The 16,060-nt window shown below is 50.6% G+C and overlaps 1 protein-coding gene across 2 annotated transcripts; it reads left to right on the top strand.

The window, feature by feature from the left end:
- Window positions 157-15,954, top strand: FBXO46 (F-box protein 46). 2 transcript variants are annotated; one of them, XM_018062620.1, is made up of 2 exons: window positions 157-229; window positions 12,984-15,954. In XM_018062620.1, the coding sequence occupies exon 2, from the start codon at window positions 13,090-13,092 to the stop codon at window positions 14,905-14,907; it is 1,818 nt and encodes a 605-aa protein (XP_017918109.1). In that variant the 5' UTR covers window positions 157-229; window positions 12,984-13,089; the 3' UTR covers window positions 14,908-15,954. The 2 variants fall into 2 exon arrangements, with proteins under 2 accessions (XP_017918109.1, XP_017918108.1); XM_018062619.1 differs by having other exon boundaries at window positions 159-229; window positions 13,013-15,954.

Here is a 16,060-nt window from a genome sequence, read left to right as displayed (position 1 = left end):
GCGCCCTCTCTGCCTCCTGGGAGTTGGAGTCATTCTTTTCCTCAGCCCGCCCAGTTTGCTACCTTCCCCACCTCCGCGCCTAACCGTGCTGCCTTCTGGGAGATGTAGTCCGGGGCCACCCGGACTCCAATTCCCAGCGGGCTTCGGGGCGGGAACCCGGAAGGGGAGGCTGGAGAGGAGCGAGTGGGGGAAACCCGCGTAGCCGAGGGAGCTGCAGCGCGGGGTGATGGTGAGAACCTCGAGCCGGGGCCGGGGGCGCTTGAGAACCCGTGCGGGAATTCGGGACCTGGTAGCGAGAGGGAAGAGGCAGGGGCTAAAGAAGGGGCTGGAGTGAGGGGAGATCGCTTGGGGGAGGGGATTGGGAGACGGGAGCCGGAGGGAATTGTAGAATGGGGGCTGGGGATGGGTCTTGAAGGTGGGGAGAGACTCGAGCTTTGGGATTGATTGTAAGGAAGCTCAGAGCTGGGGAAAGGAGTCCCGAGTTGGAGAAGGGAGTTGGCGTCCAGGCAGAGGCCCAGAAGGGGGCAATTTCGAGGGGTTTAGCCGGGAGGATGTGGAAAGGCATGGGAGTCAGTGCTAGATGAATGAGAAGGTCTGGAGGCTCCGAGGGAGAGGCCAGTTCTGAAAGCGGTGGGTTGGAGCCTCTGGATCGGATTGTGGGCAGGAGGGCAAGATGAGACGGTGAAAGAAATAAATCAGTGGTAGAGTGATGTGTAGGTTAGGATCCAGGACTGTGGGTAGCGTAGGGAGCAAGAGATTAGGGGCCTGCCTGTAGCGATAGTTTGCTTAGTCCAGCCAGAAACTCGCGATAAACTGGACAGCCACACAACTGTAGGGTAATATGGCCAGAAGAGGCCATAGAGACGACTTCTGCACTCATTTCTCCAGTGGGATTTAGAAAAGTATGGTGGTGTGTGTGTTAGGGCAGTCCAGCATTCAGATCTTTTCTTCACTCCTTTATGATCTGGGCAAGTGTCCTCTCTCTGAAACTCAGTGCCCTTATCTGTTGTGGGAACAACATGCCACTGAGAAGAGAGGAGTCTTCATAAGATCGTCCTCCTGGCTCAGGATAAGTCCTTAGTCTCAGAGCAGTTGGTGGAAAGTTCCCCACCCCAGGAATGTGACTTGGTCACAGGTGCTAATGGATTCCCTCCTTTTCAGTGGAGCCCCCCGGGGCGTTTTCTCAAAACCTGACACTGATCTGGGCACACCCCAGTTCAGAAACATGCGTGGGCAGGGAGAGGGTTTCCCCACAGCCCTTCCAATTCCAGCTAACACTTATTGTTTAGGAAGTGCCTGGCCTTGTTCTTAGCTATTTGTATGTGCTAACTCCTTTAATTCTGACAACACCCCTAAGTTGTAGGTACTGTTATTAGCTCCGTTCTGCAGAAAGGAGCCAGAGGCACATCGAGGTTCAGCAACTTTCCCAAGGTCATCCAGCATTAAATGGCAGACTCAGGACTCCAACCTAGGCATCCTGACTTAGAATCTGTGCTCCTGTACTGAGGTTCAACGTCATGAGTAGGGCAGAGTGAGAACTGAAGCCATCTTCAGGTTTTTTGTTTATTTATTTACTTCTGACTGTGCTGGGTCTTCATTGCTGCCCATGGGCTTTCTCTAGTTTCAGTGAGCAGAGGCTACTTTCTGGTTACGGTGCCTGGGCTTCTCACTGCAGTGGCCTCTCTTGTTGCAGAGCATGGGCTGTAAGGTACATCACCTTCAGTAGTTGTGGCGCACAGGCTTAGTTGCTCCACCACGTGTGGGATCTTCCTGGAGCAGGGATCAAACCCATGCCCTTGCATCAGAAGACCGGAGTCTTAACAACTGGACCACCAGGGAAGTCTGAAGCAGGCTTCAGTTCAAATTTTGATTCTGCCACTTACATTCTCTGTGACCTTGGGCAAGTCTTTTGGCCTCTCCTCTATTATAAAATGGGGTCAGTAACCCTAGGAAGGTTAGAGAGTTCAGGGAGGTAAGCATATAAAGTGCTTGAATAAGTGCTTGATGCATGTGGGTTGTCATTTTTTTGAATGGGAAACGCAGACCTTAGAGAGGGTGGTAGAGAAAGACTGGTGAGTGAGACACCAGCCAGACTGCCTTTTTCTTTCTCTCCCAGGTTGCTCCTGTGTCCTGACTCTTCTAGTTCTCCACCCTCTGTCCCTGGCACCTAAGCCCAGGCCTGACTCCCTGAGGGGGTGCTCAGAAACTCAATCTGTCCCCATTCCCATTCCTAGCCCCAGCCAAATATAAATAATTCACTCACCAATGCCCAGCCTGGCCCAACTCCAGGTATTTCAGTGAATAGGAGATATTTCTAACAACTGTGTTTTTTTTCCCTCCCGACTTTTTGGTCACTGGGACCTCGCAACTTTGTATGTAAGTAATGTTAAAATAGTTTGGTTCATTTGTTGTAGGCTTCCGGAGTTTATCCCCTAAATTGTCTGGCTCTAATAGGAAAGCTTATGGTTAAAAGCATCAGCGTCCGGTAGGCCCACATTCCCATCCCCACCTCTGCTGCTGTGTGTCCTTGGCCAAGTTACTTGCCTACTCTGGGCCTCCGTTTTCTCATATGTAAAATGGGCCACATTCCAACCATGAAACTCTTGTCAGTTCATGAGATCTTGTGTATAATATGCCTAGTGCATATTAAGTTCTTTGTAAGTGTGATGTATTTTGATTAATTTTATTCTTTCCAGAACAATTTATTGAGCATGTGCTCCAGAACCATAACACCAAGATTTGAACACTGGCTCCATCAGCCACCAGCTCTGTGACTTTGGGCAAGGCACTTAACCCCCCAGGACCTCAGTTTCCTCTTCTGGAAAATGGAGGTTCATCCCTTGACTCATCCACCGTGTTGATAGAGCACCTACTATTTGCCAGCACCTGTCCCAGGTACAGGCTGCCACCCTCCCCTTGGGGTGCTTGCGGCTGTCACAACTCTGGGGCAGCTTTGCATCTCTGGTGGCATCTGTGCTCCTTTTTCTGGTGTGGGTTACTCTACTCCTGATTCATTTTCAGCCCCTCATGCCAGTTCTGCCTGTTTGTCATTCAGTTCAGTTCAGTCAGTGCTCATTGGTGTCCGACTCTTTGTGACCCCATGGACTGCAGCACACCAGGCTTCCCTGTCCATCACCAACTCCTGGAGCTTGCTCAAACTCATGTCCATCAAGTCGGTGCTGCCACCCAACCATCTCATCCTCTGTCGTCCCTTTCTCCTCCCGCCTTCAATCTTTCCCAGCTTTCTTGGATTTTTAACATTTTGTTTCCAGGTCGCAATGAAGGATCTGGAACCCCGCTGGATTAGGGAAAAGTTGCCAGCCTCTCCTCCTTGTACCCATTTGTCACATCTGGGCGCCCCCTGGTGATGCAGTGCTTCCCCTGCCTCCTTCCTTTATTTGTTTGTCTTCAAAAATGTGTCTGCTTTCCAAGTTACTTTGCCTTTTCCTCAAATCTTAAATGTGTTTCCAACCTGGATTTATCTGAAGCTTTGTTGTTTTTCAGTCTCTTGGTTGTGTTTGACTCTTTGTGACCGCATGAACTGCGTACTAGTGCAGAATTATATATATATATAGTTGTTTGTTTTTTTTTTTAACTATTGCTAGTGGTATATTGCTAGAAACTCTGGTAAAGCTGCATTATTCCTAAAAATGCAAGTTTTCTTTTCTTTTTAAAAATATTTATTTATTTATTTGGTGGTGTCAGGTCTCAGTGGTGGCACATGGGCTCCAGAGCACACGGGCTCAGTATTTGAGGCACTTGGGCTTAGTTGCCCTGTGACATGTAGGATCTTAGTTCCCAGACCAGAGATCGAACCTGAGTGTCCCTGCATAAGAAGGGAGATTTTTAACCACTGGACTACCAGGGAAGTCCCCAGGTTTTCTAAAAGACTTGGCTTGTCACCTGCTCCCGACCCCTAAGTTAAGATTATAATCCCCACTTTACACTCTTGAGCCCTTTCACTTACTATATTTGTTTTCCTGTAGCACTGTGAAATTTACCCTGTCTCCAATCCATGAGGACAAGGATTTCTGTCTCCTGTGTCCTGCATGTCCCCGATGCCCAGAACAGTGTCTGACACATACTAACTGCTCTGTGAATGCTGTTTAATTACTAGGTGAGAGCCAGTATCAGACAGTAACAAAGTAATGGCTCTCGTTTTGATTATTGTGGGGGAATAGGACCAGTTTAATTTCAGAATGTAAAATAAACAGGGAAGAAGTCTTTGACTCCATCAAGTGGTTGTCAGACTCTTGAGTGGTCCCTTTTGTTTTTTGCCATGCTGATGGGATCTTAGTTCCCTGACCAGGGATCAAACCCCTGTCTTCTGCAGTGGAAGTTCAGAGTCCTGACCACTGGACCGCCAGGGAATTCCCTGTCTTACCTTTTCTTACTTTCCTTTTATTTTTTTAAAACCTTGTTTTTATGTGAACTGTTGTTAAAGACTTTATTGATTTTATTACAATATTGTTTCTGCTTTATGTTTTGATTTTTTGGCCCCCAGGCATATGGAATCTTAGCTCCCCAGTCAGGGATATAATCCTCACCTCTTGCATTGTAAGGAGAAGTCTTTAACTACTGGCCACCGGGGAAGCCATGTCTCACCTTTTCTTAATAATCCTGGTCCCTTCATACTGAACCTCTCCTTGGTGCCTCACTGGCACTGAGCGCTCTACTGATCTGATCTCAATGAATTAGCAGTCAACCCATTGATGGGTACTGTTACTATCTATATTTTATGGTGGGAGGTACTGAGGCATGGAGGGATAAGGACCCTGCCTGTAGTCATAGCCCTAAAAGTGAGAAAGCTGCCTGAATTCTGTCTGCGTCCTGGATCTCTAGATGCTGAGGATTTGTATGATTCTGACTAGCTATTAGAAAGGAAAACTTAAGAGGAGGAGAGAGACCAGCAGACCCGGAGTGCAAAAAAACCAATAGAGGGGCATGGATGGATCAGGATTGTGGACACAGTTGTAGAGGGGGGTGACAGGGTGGAGAGAGTGGAGGATTGAAGGAGTAAGACCAGGAGCAGTGCCATGAGGGTCCTGCCACCAATGCCTGTTGTAGTAATGGGCAAGTACACTCCCTGGGCACTGTTCTGTGCCCAGCCCTGTCCTGGCATGACCCTGACCTCTCCAACTTGCAAGATCTTAGTTTCCTGACCAGAGACTGAACCCAAGTCCTTGGCATTGAAAGCACAGAGTCCTAACCACTGGACTGCCAGGGAATTCCTGTTTCCAGCTTCTGAAGTCCAAGGCTTAGCTTGTTAATTAGCAGCCTTTTTCCTTTCTCTGTGCATTTATGGAAGCAGGTTCTCCCTTAACCTGCTACACAGCTGTCCTCGGAGCTCCCTTTATCTTCATCTGGGGAGTCCTTCCTTTTGTCTTTCTTCTGAACTGCATCTTATCTCCTTGATCTCATAGCTTCCGTTTTCTTGGTTTACTCCTTCTGTGAAGCAAATCCTTTGGCAGCTTCCCGAAAAAGGGTTCCTGTGCCTGTTCTGTTGGTTCGTTCGTTTTGTTTTGCCAACTTGCACCTCTCATAGAAGGATTTTTAAACAGGGGAGTTCTGTGGTCTGATTGGTGTTTAGGAAGATCTTTCTGGCTACCATGAAAAGGATGGAGCCAGAAGAACTAAACCAGGCCAGGGAGCCAAGTGCGGAGGCTGGAGCAGCTGTGCCTCTGGGGAGAGAATCCAGCCTTCCAGAAACCCAGAGGATGGAGGGAAGAGAGAGAGGCCCTAACCCAGGTCATTGTCACTCAGCCAGGACAGATGACAGGTGTAGCCAGAGGAGGCCTCAGGAGGAAGAGACCCTGTGTGGCTTAGGAGGGCACCAACACAGCTCCTGGAGGAGGTGGCCTCCTGCCTTGGTCCTGGGAGCAGGATTTCCACCACTGGACTTGGCTGGACCAGCTCATTTTTCACAAGAGGTCCCCGGTAGCATCTGTGCCGAAGGCGGACAGTAAGGCAGTGTTAGGGGTTTGTTCCAACCAACAAGTGCTGCACACCTGCAGTGTGCCTGGGCGTAGGTTCTCCAACTTAATCGTGCAGTCCCCCAGAGATCTTGCTGATGTGCACTTTCTGATTCAGCAGGTGTAGGGGAGAGCCCAAGATTACCTTTCTAATACACTTCCAGCTCCAGCTGCTGCTCTGAGGACCACACTCACAGTACCCAACCACTGGGTGCTATTCTAAAAGCTGGGGATGCAGAGGTGGGGAAGGAAAAACTAGGCAAAAAATACCAGTCTGGGGGAGTTTTCATTTTAGTGAGGGGAGCTGACAATAATAAAGTTTATAGTATAGTAGATAGTAATGCATGCTAAAGAGAAAAATCAGGGAGAGTGTGTATGTCTGTCTGTGGCGGGGACTGAAGTTTTCAATCAAGATGTTCTCTGGAACAACAGGATCCTACTGTATAGCACAGGGAACTATATTCAATATCCTATGATAAACCATTATGGAAAAGAAAGTGTATATATATGTATAACTGGATCACTTTGTTGTATAGTAGAAATTAACATGACATTGTAAATCAACCACGCGTGCTAAGTCACTTCAGTCGTGTCCTACTCTTGGAGACCCTATGGACTGTACCCTGCCAGGCTCCTCTGTCCATGAGATTCTCCAGGCAAGAATACTGGAGTGGGATGCCATGCCCTCCTCCAGGGGATCTTCCTGACCCAGGGATTGAACTGGAGTCTCCCGAATCTCCTGCATTGGCAGGCGAGTCCTTTATCACTAGCACCACCTGGGAAGCCCCAATCGACACTGCTTCAATAAAATAAATTTAAAAAGAAAGGTCTCATGAAGGTGATCTGAGGAGGGGGGTGAGCCCTCTGGATACCTGGGAAAGAGTATTCCAGGCAGAAGGAACAGAGAGTGCAAAGGCTTTGCAGACAGAACAAGATGATCCAGGAAAATCGCTCCGTATACTCCATGAAGGAGCTGCTTGCACTCTGGAGTCAGCCAGACTCTAATTCAAAGCTTGGCCACAAAGCTGTGTCCGACAGCAATTACTTAGCCATTCTATGCCCCCACTTTCTAACATCTGAAATGAGATTAAAAAGTAGTAAAACGATGTGAGAATTAAACGAGTTAATATTTATAAAGCACTCAGAACAAAGCCTGGCTCACGGTGAGAGCTCCAGTGTTAACTGCTGTTGTGATCATCATTTCCTCTGTAATACATTCATCTTGGCCATGACTGTTTCTTTGGATGCCTGCCCCCTTTCCCATGAGCTCTTTCTGGTGATCTCTGTGTCATCTCTGTAGCTCCAGCACCCAACCCAGGGCCCGCACACAGGAGGACCTCAGAATGTCAGATGAGGGACATAAAGCTGGATTCTCTAATTGTGGGTATTCCAGCAAGAGTGTTGATTGTGTGGTCCAGGTCCTTACTGATTTTTTTCTTTTCAACCACTGTCTTATGAAGAGATACATTAAGGTTCCCCACTACAGTGGTGGACTTGCCAAGCTGTCATTCTGTTGCTTTTTGCCTTGTCTGTTTTGTGCCATAGTATTAGGAGCACGTATGTTGAGAACTTTTGTGTATAGTGGGTCGGTTTGTTTTGTCACATTCTTTGTCCCTAATCATCCCTTTTTCCTTTTGTCAGTTGTTAACTGTCTTTTTTAATCAGCACTGTCACTTCTCTACTTGACTCTTTTTTTTTTTTGGCTGTGCTGGGTCTTTGTTGCTGCAGGGGCTTTTCCCTAATTTCAGCAAGCGGGAGCTGCTCTCTAGTTGTGGTGCACGGGCTTCTCATTGTGGTGGCTTCTCTTGCTGCAGAGCACAGCCCTGTAAGGCACATGGGCTCAGTAGTGCCGGCTTCTGGGCTCTAGAGCACAGGCTCTATAGTTGTGGCGCACGCGGGCTTAGTTGCTCCACAGCATGTGGGGTCTTCCCAGATCAGGGATCGAACCCGTGTCTCCTGAATTGGCAAGCGGATTCTTTACCACTGAGCCACTGTGGAAGCCTCTCTACTTGATTCTTGGTTCTTATTTGCCTGGTCAGTCTTTTTCCATCTTTTGATTTTCAGTTTGTTTAGCTCCAGATTCAATAAGTGGATCTTCACGGAGCATTGCCTTAGGGTATGGCCTTGTTCGGAGCTTCGTGTTTGGGAAGTTAGAGAATTCTGCCCTAGTAACCTCTGACCCAGATAGAATATTTGGGTGTGAAAGAGAGTTTACACTGCCAGGCCTCCAAGAGTTTGAGACATGGAGCCTTAGGGCAGGGAACTTTGATCCATTGCATCCCGTGCTGGGCATTGTTGCTGGGGTCACCATGATGACCATGATAACTCTGACCTTTCCTCCCATGGGTTCACTATTCAGTGGAGCAGACGGATCCATCCCTCAATAGTGACAGTGGACAGGGCTAGGTTTGGGGAACCCAGAGGACCTCTCTGGGCAGGTGGAAGGTTTCCAGAAAGGGAGCTCAGGGAAGGCCTCCTGGTTAAAGATATAGGCCCATGAAAGTTACATTTGAACTAAGACCCAAATGATAGAACGGATAGAACCATATGGGCTTGCTCTTTCTTTTCTGAGGGGAAAGCATGCCAATCAGAGGTAACATAGGAGGAAAGGGCTTGGTGACTCTGAGGAATATCCAGCAAGGAGGCCAGTGTGGAACCCCAGAGCTGGAGCCTGACCCAGCCTTAGGGGGTTAGCTTCCTGGAGGAGAGGATGGCTGAGCTGAAACCCCAGAGAATATATAATTAAACAAAAGAGCACAGCAATCTAAAATCAGATTCCCTGGGTTCCCATCCCTGCTCTAAGTCCCACCAGTTACGTGTGACCTTGAGCTAGTTAGGCAACCTGACCTGCCTCAGTTTCTTCATCTATACAATGGAGATAACCACTCCTCCTGAAGATCAGAGAAGGCCTCAGTATTCTAACTATTCTGTAGGCCAGAGCAGGTGCTTACCTGGGTCCACTGGGGGCATGGGAAAGTGGGGAAGGATGAGGCTAGAGTTAGAGAGTATCTGGGCTTTTCCCCAGGGGCACTGGGGAGTCATGGTAGGTTCTGAGCAGGGTAGGGACAAAGTCAGGTTTATATTTTGAGAATACCCTTCTGGCTCTGATGTGCAGGATGGCTGGTAGCAGACAGCGTGGTGGGAATGGACAGATGCCAGGAGTGGAGTGTCTCTTGAGCCGGCCTGGCACTGAAAGGATCTAGGCCAGTGCTGTTCAATAGAAAAAAGGTGAACCTTACATGTAATTTAAAATCTAGTAGCCACATTTAAAAAGTCAAAAGAAAGAGATGAAGTCAATTTTAAACATTTTAACTCATTTATATCCTAAATAGTCTCATTTTAACAGGTAGCCAATATTTTTAAAAATTATTAAAGTATATTATTTTCTTGTACTATTTGCGGTGCCTGGTTGGAAGGGCAGGCCTGAGAGGTCCTTTTGGCCACACGGCCTGAGCGTTGAATGCCAGGCCCAGAGGCTTGGACTAGTGACGACTGTTCTGCCCATTTGTTTTCCAGGGTGAGGTGATCCTGCTGCTCCGTTTCTCCCGCGGGAAATCTCTCCCTCCAGGTTTCCCTACCAAAGCTAGGCACTTCCAGATCTTTCTGCCCCCTTCCTTTCCTCCGGACCTGGAGTCTCAATCCCTGAACTGCTTGGCCCTTTAAATCTCAGCTGTCAATCAGGGCTCCGGTTTAGAGGAAACGTCGTAATAAACCTTCCCTTGATTGTCATGGCTTGGGTGCTGGCCCTGTTCTTCCGTTTAGCAGGAAGTTAGGAATTGTTCCACACTCTCTTGCACTTGACTGTTTCCACACCCCGTTCGTCACCTCTCGCCTACTCCACCCTCTTTCGAAGTTGGGCCCCTTCGCCAAGGCCTGCCTTATATGGGCATGGCTCCGAATGGCCGCCGCTCATTGGCTGGGGCCATCACGCGCACGTCTGTCAACAAAGGGGCGGAGGGAAACCAGCTGGGTGCCCGGCAGGCGCGACAGCTGGAGGGAAGGAGCGAGGGGGCGGGGCCCTCTTCTCTTGCGCACGCGTGGGTGCCTCCTCCTCCCCGCAGGGGGCGCGGCGCGCTGGTGGGGCGCTTGGAGGGGGCGTATCTAGGTTTCGAGAGTAGCCTTAGAGGTTGGCGAATGCCAGGGAAGCTGTAATGGGAGGGAGTGGGGACATTTTTCGTGGGTATGGGAATACTTTGGGGTTCTCTTGAGTTTAGGTGGTGCCTTGGGATTTGAGTTTGGGTTCCTATGTACTGTGGAAGATTCGAATGTATTGTAGGGAATCGCCCATGTGGTTTGGGTGTTTGGTGGGTATAGGATTTGGGGAGCCACGGAGAGACTTAGAAGCAGAGTCCCATGTCTGCACCCAGAATGTAAACGCTTTCAGCTCTCCCGACTTCCTCCCTGTCTGGCTCCGGACAGGGATTTAACCTTTCTGCCCCTCATCTGGACTCGGACAAATAACACTCCCTGCTTCCTAGGGAGGAGGGAGAATTAGCAGGAATTGTTAAAACAGTACCCAGTAAACTGCCAGTGAGCGTGCCATAAGCTCATGTCTGCATATTAACATTTTGTGAGGTTTCTTTGGGAGAATTTTGGAGTTTCTTTTGACTTTGAGAAATAAATGGTTTTGTATTAGTTTTCTGTATTAGGAAGCATTGATGTTTTAGTTAGTTGTTTTGCGGTCGGGGGCCCTTCTGTGGGATTAGGTAATGCACGTGGAGGTTTAGAGAGAGTTTGAGCTAAGTATAGAATTTCAGAAAACTGGTCTTTTGGGTCATCTGTGAGGTTGGGAAATTGCTGTGTGTGTTGGAGTTCTTGGTAGGCATGGGATTTGTGTGGGTCTACATTGAGATTGAGGCTTTCTGAGCTGGAGGGTATATTTTTAGGTTTGGAAGTTTTAAGATTTTGAGAGGGTCTGGATGTTTTGGGTCAGGATATATTTGCATCTATAGAGAATGAGTGGCTTTTGCTGTGGTAGTTTCTATTCCTGGACATTTTATTTATTTATAATCTTGTTTATTTACTTTCGGCTGTGCTGGGTCATCATCACTGTGCAGGCCCTTCTCCAGTTGCAGCAGGCAGGGGCCGCTCTTGCTGCGGTGCACAGACTTCTCATTGTGGGGGCCTCTCTTGTTGCGAGGCACAGGCTCCAGGGCACATGGACTCAGTAGTTGTGGCTCTCCAGCTCTGGAGCACAGGCTCAAAGTTGTGGTGCATAGGCTTCCTTGTTCCGAGACATGGGGGTTCTTCTCAGATCAGAAATCAAACCCGTGTCTCCTGCATTGGCAGGTAGACTCTAGATTCTTTACCATCAAGCCACCAAGGAAACCCTGTTCCTGGACATTTTAGATGTGTTAGTTGTTGGTAAACTTAGCTATCTATAGGTTTTAGGGGCTGTATGGGTTTTTTTTTTGTTTTTTTTTTTTTTTTTTTTTTAGCAAGAAAGAGATTTCAGCAGGGGCTGTGTTAGGAGTAGTAGGTGGGATTGGGAATTATGGGGGGCAAGGATTCTTAGGATTAAGACTCTGGTATCTGTGAGTGCTTGGAGGTGCTTGGAGGCTGTCTAGATCTTAAAGCTATAGGGCCATGAAATAAATGGTGATTTAGTGGTGTCTGTGGTATTGCCTCAATTTAGAGGAACCATATATACTGCCGAGGTCAGCAAACTTTTTCCGTAAAGGGCCAGATAATCAGTATTTTAGGCTTTGCAAGCCATATATTTTCTGTCACCTCTACTCAACTCTGCCATAGTAGCATAAAAGTAGTCATGAACAAAGGAACATGTTTCAATAATATTTTATTTGCAGAGACAGGCAATGGGCTGGATTTGGCCTGTGGCTCAAAATAGTACAACCAGGAGTCAGCAGACTGCTTTCACTGGTCTGTAAGCATGTGGAAGTTTCGGCATTTGAAGAGTGTCTTGGTTTTAAGATATCTGGAGGGAGATGCCCCAGGGAAAGACTGAGGATTTGAGACTGTTAGTTTTGCAGTAGAACATAGTTGAAGTGAAGTCACTCAGTCGTGTCCGACTCTTTGTGACCCCATGGATGGTAGCCTACCAGGCTCCGCGATCCATGGGATTTTCCAGGCAAGAATACTGGAGTGGACTGCCATTTCCTTCTCCAGGGGATCTTCCCAACTCAGGGATCGAACCCAGGTCTTCTGCATTGCAGACAGACTCTTTACCTTCTGAGCCACTAGGGAAGCCCAGAACATAGTTGGGTCAGGCTTATTAGCAAGACTGCCTCCAGATTAGGTCATGCACACAAAGTCATTGCAAAATAAAACGGTCACTATTATAAGCCCTAAATTGAGAAATCTGGAAACCAGGTTTGAAGGCCTGGTTTTGCAACATATAAACTTTCCCCACTCTGAGCCTCAAACTCAGCAAGTTGGGAACCGCTTGAAGAAGCTAGACTAGAAAGGCCTTCTCATGCCAGGGGTCAATGTATTTGCTTAAAGGAATTAACCTGCAGTCTTGTTGCAAGTGTGTGCATTTTTCTGGGTGAGGATCCACAGCTATAATAGATCCCCAAAGAGCCTCACAACCAGAACCGAGTGAAGAGCTCCACTCTTAAGGACCTCTCTGTCTCCTACCTCCAATCGTCCCCTGCCCAGCCCACCTTGTTCCTTCCTCCATGGGTTCAGGCTCCTATAGCTGTGGGCAGGGCTGGGAATTCTCTTTTCAGGAACTTATTATTGGGTGATCAAATAGAAAAAGGAGGAGCTTTCCATCAGTTGGTACTTTAAATTCTGTTTAAAGTTCTGGCAGCAGAAGGCCTGTGGATCGTGAGTAAAACCAGTCAGGCAGTGGAGGGTTGGAGCAAACTGCCAGCTCCTGTCACACTCGGGGTATTACAGAAGCAGGTCCCAACCTCTCTGCAGCCCTCCATTTGCTCATCTGGGTCAGGGCGGGGCGGGAACAGGATCTGAGTGGTATAGCCTGGCCTGTCTCCTCAGGTCCAAGAGGTTGAGGTCAGAGAGGAACTGACAGGGCTGGCTGTTCCCCAGCTCCCCCACCCCCTCTTCCGTGTCTCCAGGTGACCTGTGGAGCCCCCCACCGCCATCCAGGCCCTGCGATGTGGTGAACCCTCGCCTGTCTGCCACCATTCCCAGAATGGACCGAGGTGGCCTTCTGCCCTTCCAGCTCTGGTGCCCTCGGCCCTTTGGCACCTACTCCCAGAACCAGCCACGCCCGCCTTCTGCAGCTCTCAAGCCCTCAGCCTGCTCCGAGCCTGGTGGTGGGGCGGAGCCAGAACATGGCCCTGCCCACTCTGAGAACACGCCCCCGGTCTTGGCCTCCGATGCTCCTGCCTCCCAGCCTGCCCCGCTCCTTTCCGCAGCCGCTGCTGGCGACGAGGGTCGAGTCCTGCTGGACACATGGTATGTGATCAAGCCAGGGAATACAAAGGAGAAGGTGGCCTTCTTTGTGGCCCACCAGTGTGGTGGGGGCAGTCGGGCCAGCTCCATGAAGGTCAAGGGGCACTGGGGCAGTGACAGCTCCAAGGCCAAGCGGAGGAGGCGCTGTCTCGAGTCTACGAAGGCTCCGCCCGACCCAGGGGGACAGGACGGGCCCCCTGCCGCGGAGGGGGCCCCAGTCTCCACCGGCGAGGATGTGGACCTGCTCTCTGTGGCCGAGATGGTGGCCCTGGTGGAACAGCGGGCCGCCCTGGCACTGCAGAGCTACCCGCGCCCTAGCACCCCAGCGCCTGTGGTCTTCGTGTCGGCTGAGCAGGGTGGGCCTGGCAAGGGGCTGGGATCTGAACGAAGGTCTGGCGGCGGGGACTGCAGCCGTGTAGCCGAGGCAGTGGCCCACTTTGAGGCCCAGCGGGACAACCCTCCGGCCAAGGGCCTCCGCAAGGAGGAGCGGCCTGGGCCAGGCCCCGGGGAGGTGCGCATCGCCTTCCGGATCTCCAACGGCCGAGAGTCCCGAGCACCGGATGGCAGCTTACCCAATGGGAGCGGGGGCCGGCCCGGTTGCGCCTACCCTGGCAGCCCAGGTCCTGGAGCCCGGGCCAAGGACAAGATCACCTGCGACCTGTACCAGCTCATCAGCCCGTCTCGGGACGCCCTCCCCAGCAACGTGGAGTTCCTGCTGGCTAGGGCAGACGAAGCCAGTGAGGGTGAGACCCCCGCCCCTGCCAGGCCCGAGGACACTCCCCCAGCGCCCCCGCCACCCCCTGCCCGGGACTGCGGAGCGTCAGGTTTCCACGTGGATGTGGTGGTCACAGGGGTGGTGGACGAGTGCATCTTCTTTGGCAAGGACAGCACCAAAAACGTGAAAGAGGAGACGGTGTGCCTGACTGTCAGCCCCGAGGAGCCACCCCCCCCTGGCCAGCTCTTTTTCCTCCAGTCCCGGGGGCCGGACGGGCCCCCCGAGCCTCCGCCAGCCGACTCACCGACCACAGCGCCAGGCCCGGACGATGCTGAGGGGACGGCCGACACCTCCCTGTGCCGCCTGTACCGGCACGTGTCCCACGACTTCCTGGAGATCCGTTTCAAGATCCAGCGGTTGTTGGAGCCGCGGCAGTACATGCTGGTGCTCCCAGAGCACGTGCTGGTCAAGATCTTCAGCTTCCTGCCCACGCGGGCCCTGGCGGCTCTCAAGTGCACCTGCCACCACTTCAAGGGCATCATTGAGGCATTCGGCGTGCGGGCCACAGACTCGCGCTGGAGCCGCGACCCACTCTACCGCGATGACCCTTGCAAGCAGTGCCGCAAGAGATACGAGAAGGGCGATGTGTCGCTCTGCCGCTGGCACCCCAAGCCCTACCACCACGACCTGCCTTACGGACGTTCCTACTGGATGTGCTGCCGCCGAGCCGATCGCGAGACCCCCGGCTGCCGCCTGGGTCTGCATGATAACAACTGGGTGCTGCCCTGCAACGGGCCGGGCACTGGTGGGGGCCGGGCTGGCCGCGAGGAGGGGAGGTGAAGCCGGGGGAGGGGGTGGGGAAGAGCCCACCACACCCACACCCACCCCCTCCCCCTGGGAGCCGAGGGTCAGGACTGGGTCACCAGCCCATACCCCCAGCCCAGGCAGCATGGATCCCCCTCCAGAACTAAGATGGGGTTCATGGGGGTGACCAAGAAAGCACTCCGATTGACCCCTACTGGTTTTCTACTCTTCAGATCCTCAAGTTGGGTGTTTTTTTTTTAATGAGCATCTCAATTTCCTCTCCATTCAGTCCCAATGCCCTCCCTGCCACCTTCCATACCCCAGGGACCCACTAGCAGGGAGCAGACGGCAGCTAATTTTGGTACTACTTAAGGGTTCCCCCATTCTGGCCCCCTTGCATCCCTTCCCCCAGTTCTTTCTCTCTGGACTTGTTCTTTTCCCCCAAGAGGCCGCAGCACCCAGCGTTGGTACCCTTCCTAACCTGCTACACCAGGGCTCACCTCTTTAGGAATTGGGGGCCATCAGATTACTGATCACATTTTGACACTTTTCATGGCCACCTGCCATTTCTAGACATTTTCCCCATTAAAACAATAAAAATCAGTTTTCTCCATAACCTCAAGCTATCAGTCTCTCTAGGTCCCCAAGAGGAAAACAAAAGTTGAAGTGCAAAACTTCTCTTCCAATATTTAAGCTATTGCCATGACCCCATCCCACCCCCACCCCCACCCCCACAAAAAAAGCTGTGAAACCCTTTGCCTCTCTCTGGACAGCGTGGGGGGGGTTGGCGGTGGGCGGGAACTAAGGGTTTCAATTTCTGTTTTTTTCCTTCCACTCTGGGTACTTGTTCGGGTGTTAGAGGTCTCTCCATCTCCCAGCCACATATTTTTTTTAAAGATTCCTTTAGTGAACCAAGACCTTGACTTTCAGGCAGTTTGATCTGGAGTACTTTTGTTTGTTCTGTTTGGGGTTTTTTTTTCTTGGTTTTGTTTTTTCATCCTTGTGGTTCTGGAAAGCTTCTAATGTGTGGCATCTGACCAATTTTGAATTGGTCCTTTCTATAAAATCAATATTTATAAGGCTGGGCCCAGACTGGTTTGTGTGTTGTTAAGGGAAGCTGTTTGGAAGAGAAGGAAGTCATGGGCCAGTTCGTGGTGAGATGGAAAAAGCTGAAAGAATCCTTAGCCAA

Source organism: Capra hircus, chromosome 18 (assembly GCF_001704415.2).
Source record: "Capra hircus breed San Clemente chromosome 18, ASM170441v1, whole genome shotgun sequence".
In the NCBI taxonomy this organism is placed as follows: domain Eukaryota; kingdom Metazoa; phylum Chordata; class Mammalia; order Artiodactyla; family Bovidae; genus Capra; species Capra hircus.
Note: the sequence above shows the minus strand (reverse complement) of the source record. Positions and strands in the feature narration are given on the sequence as shown.

Excerpts from the sequence above, each read along its gene's own strand:
- FBXO46 (XM_018062620.1), top strand. The coding sequence starts at position 13,090 with ATGGACCGAGGTGGCCTTCTGCCCTTCCAGCTCTGGTGCCCTCGGCCC.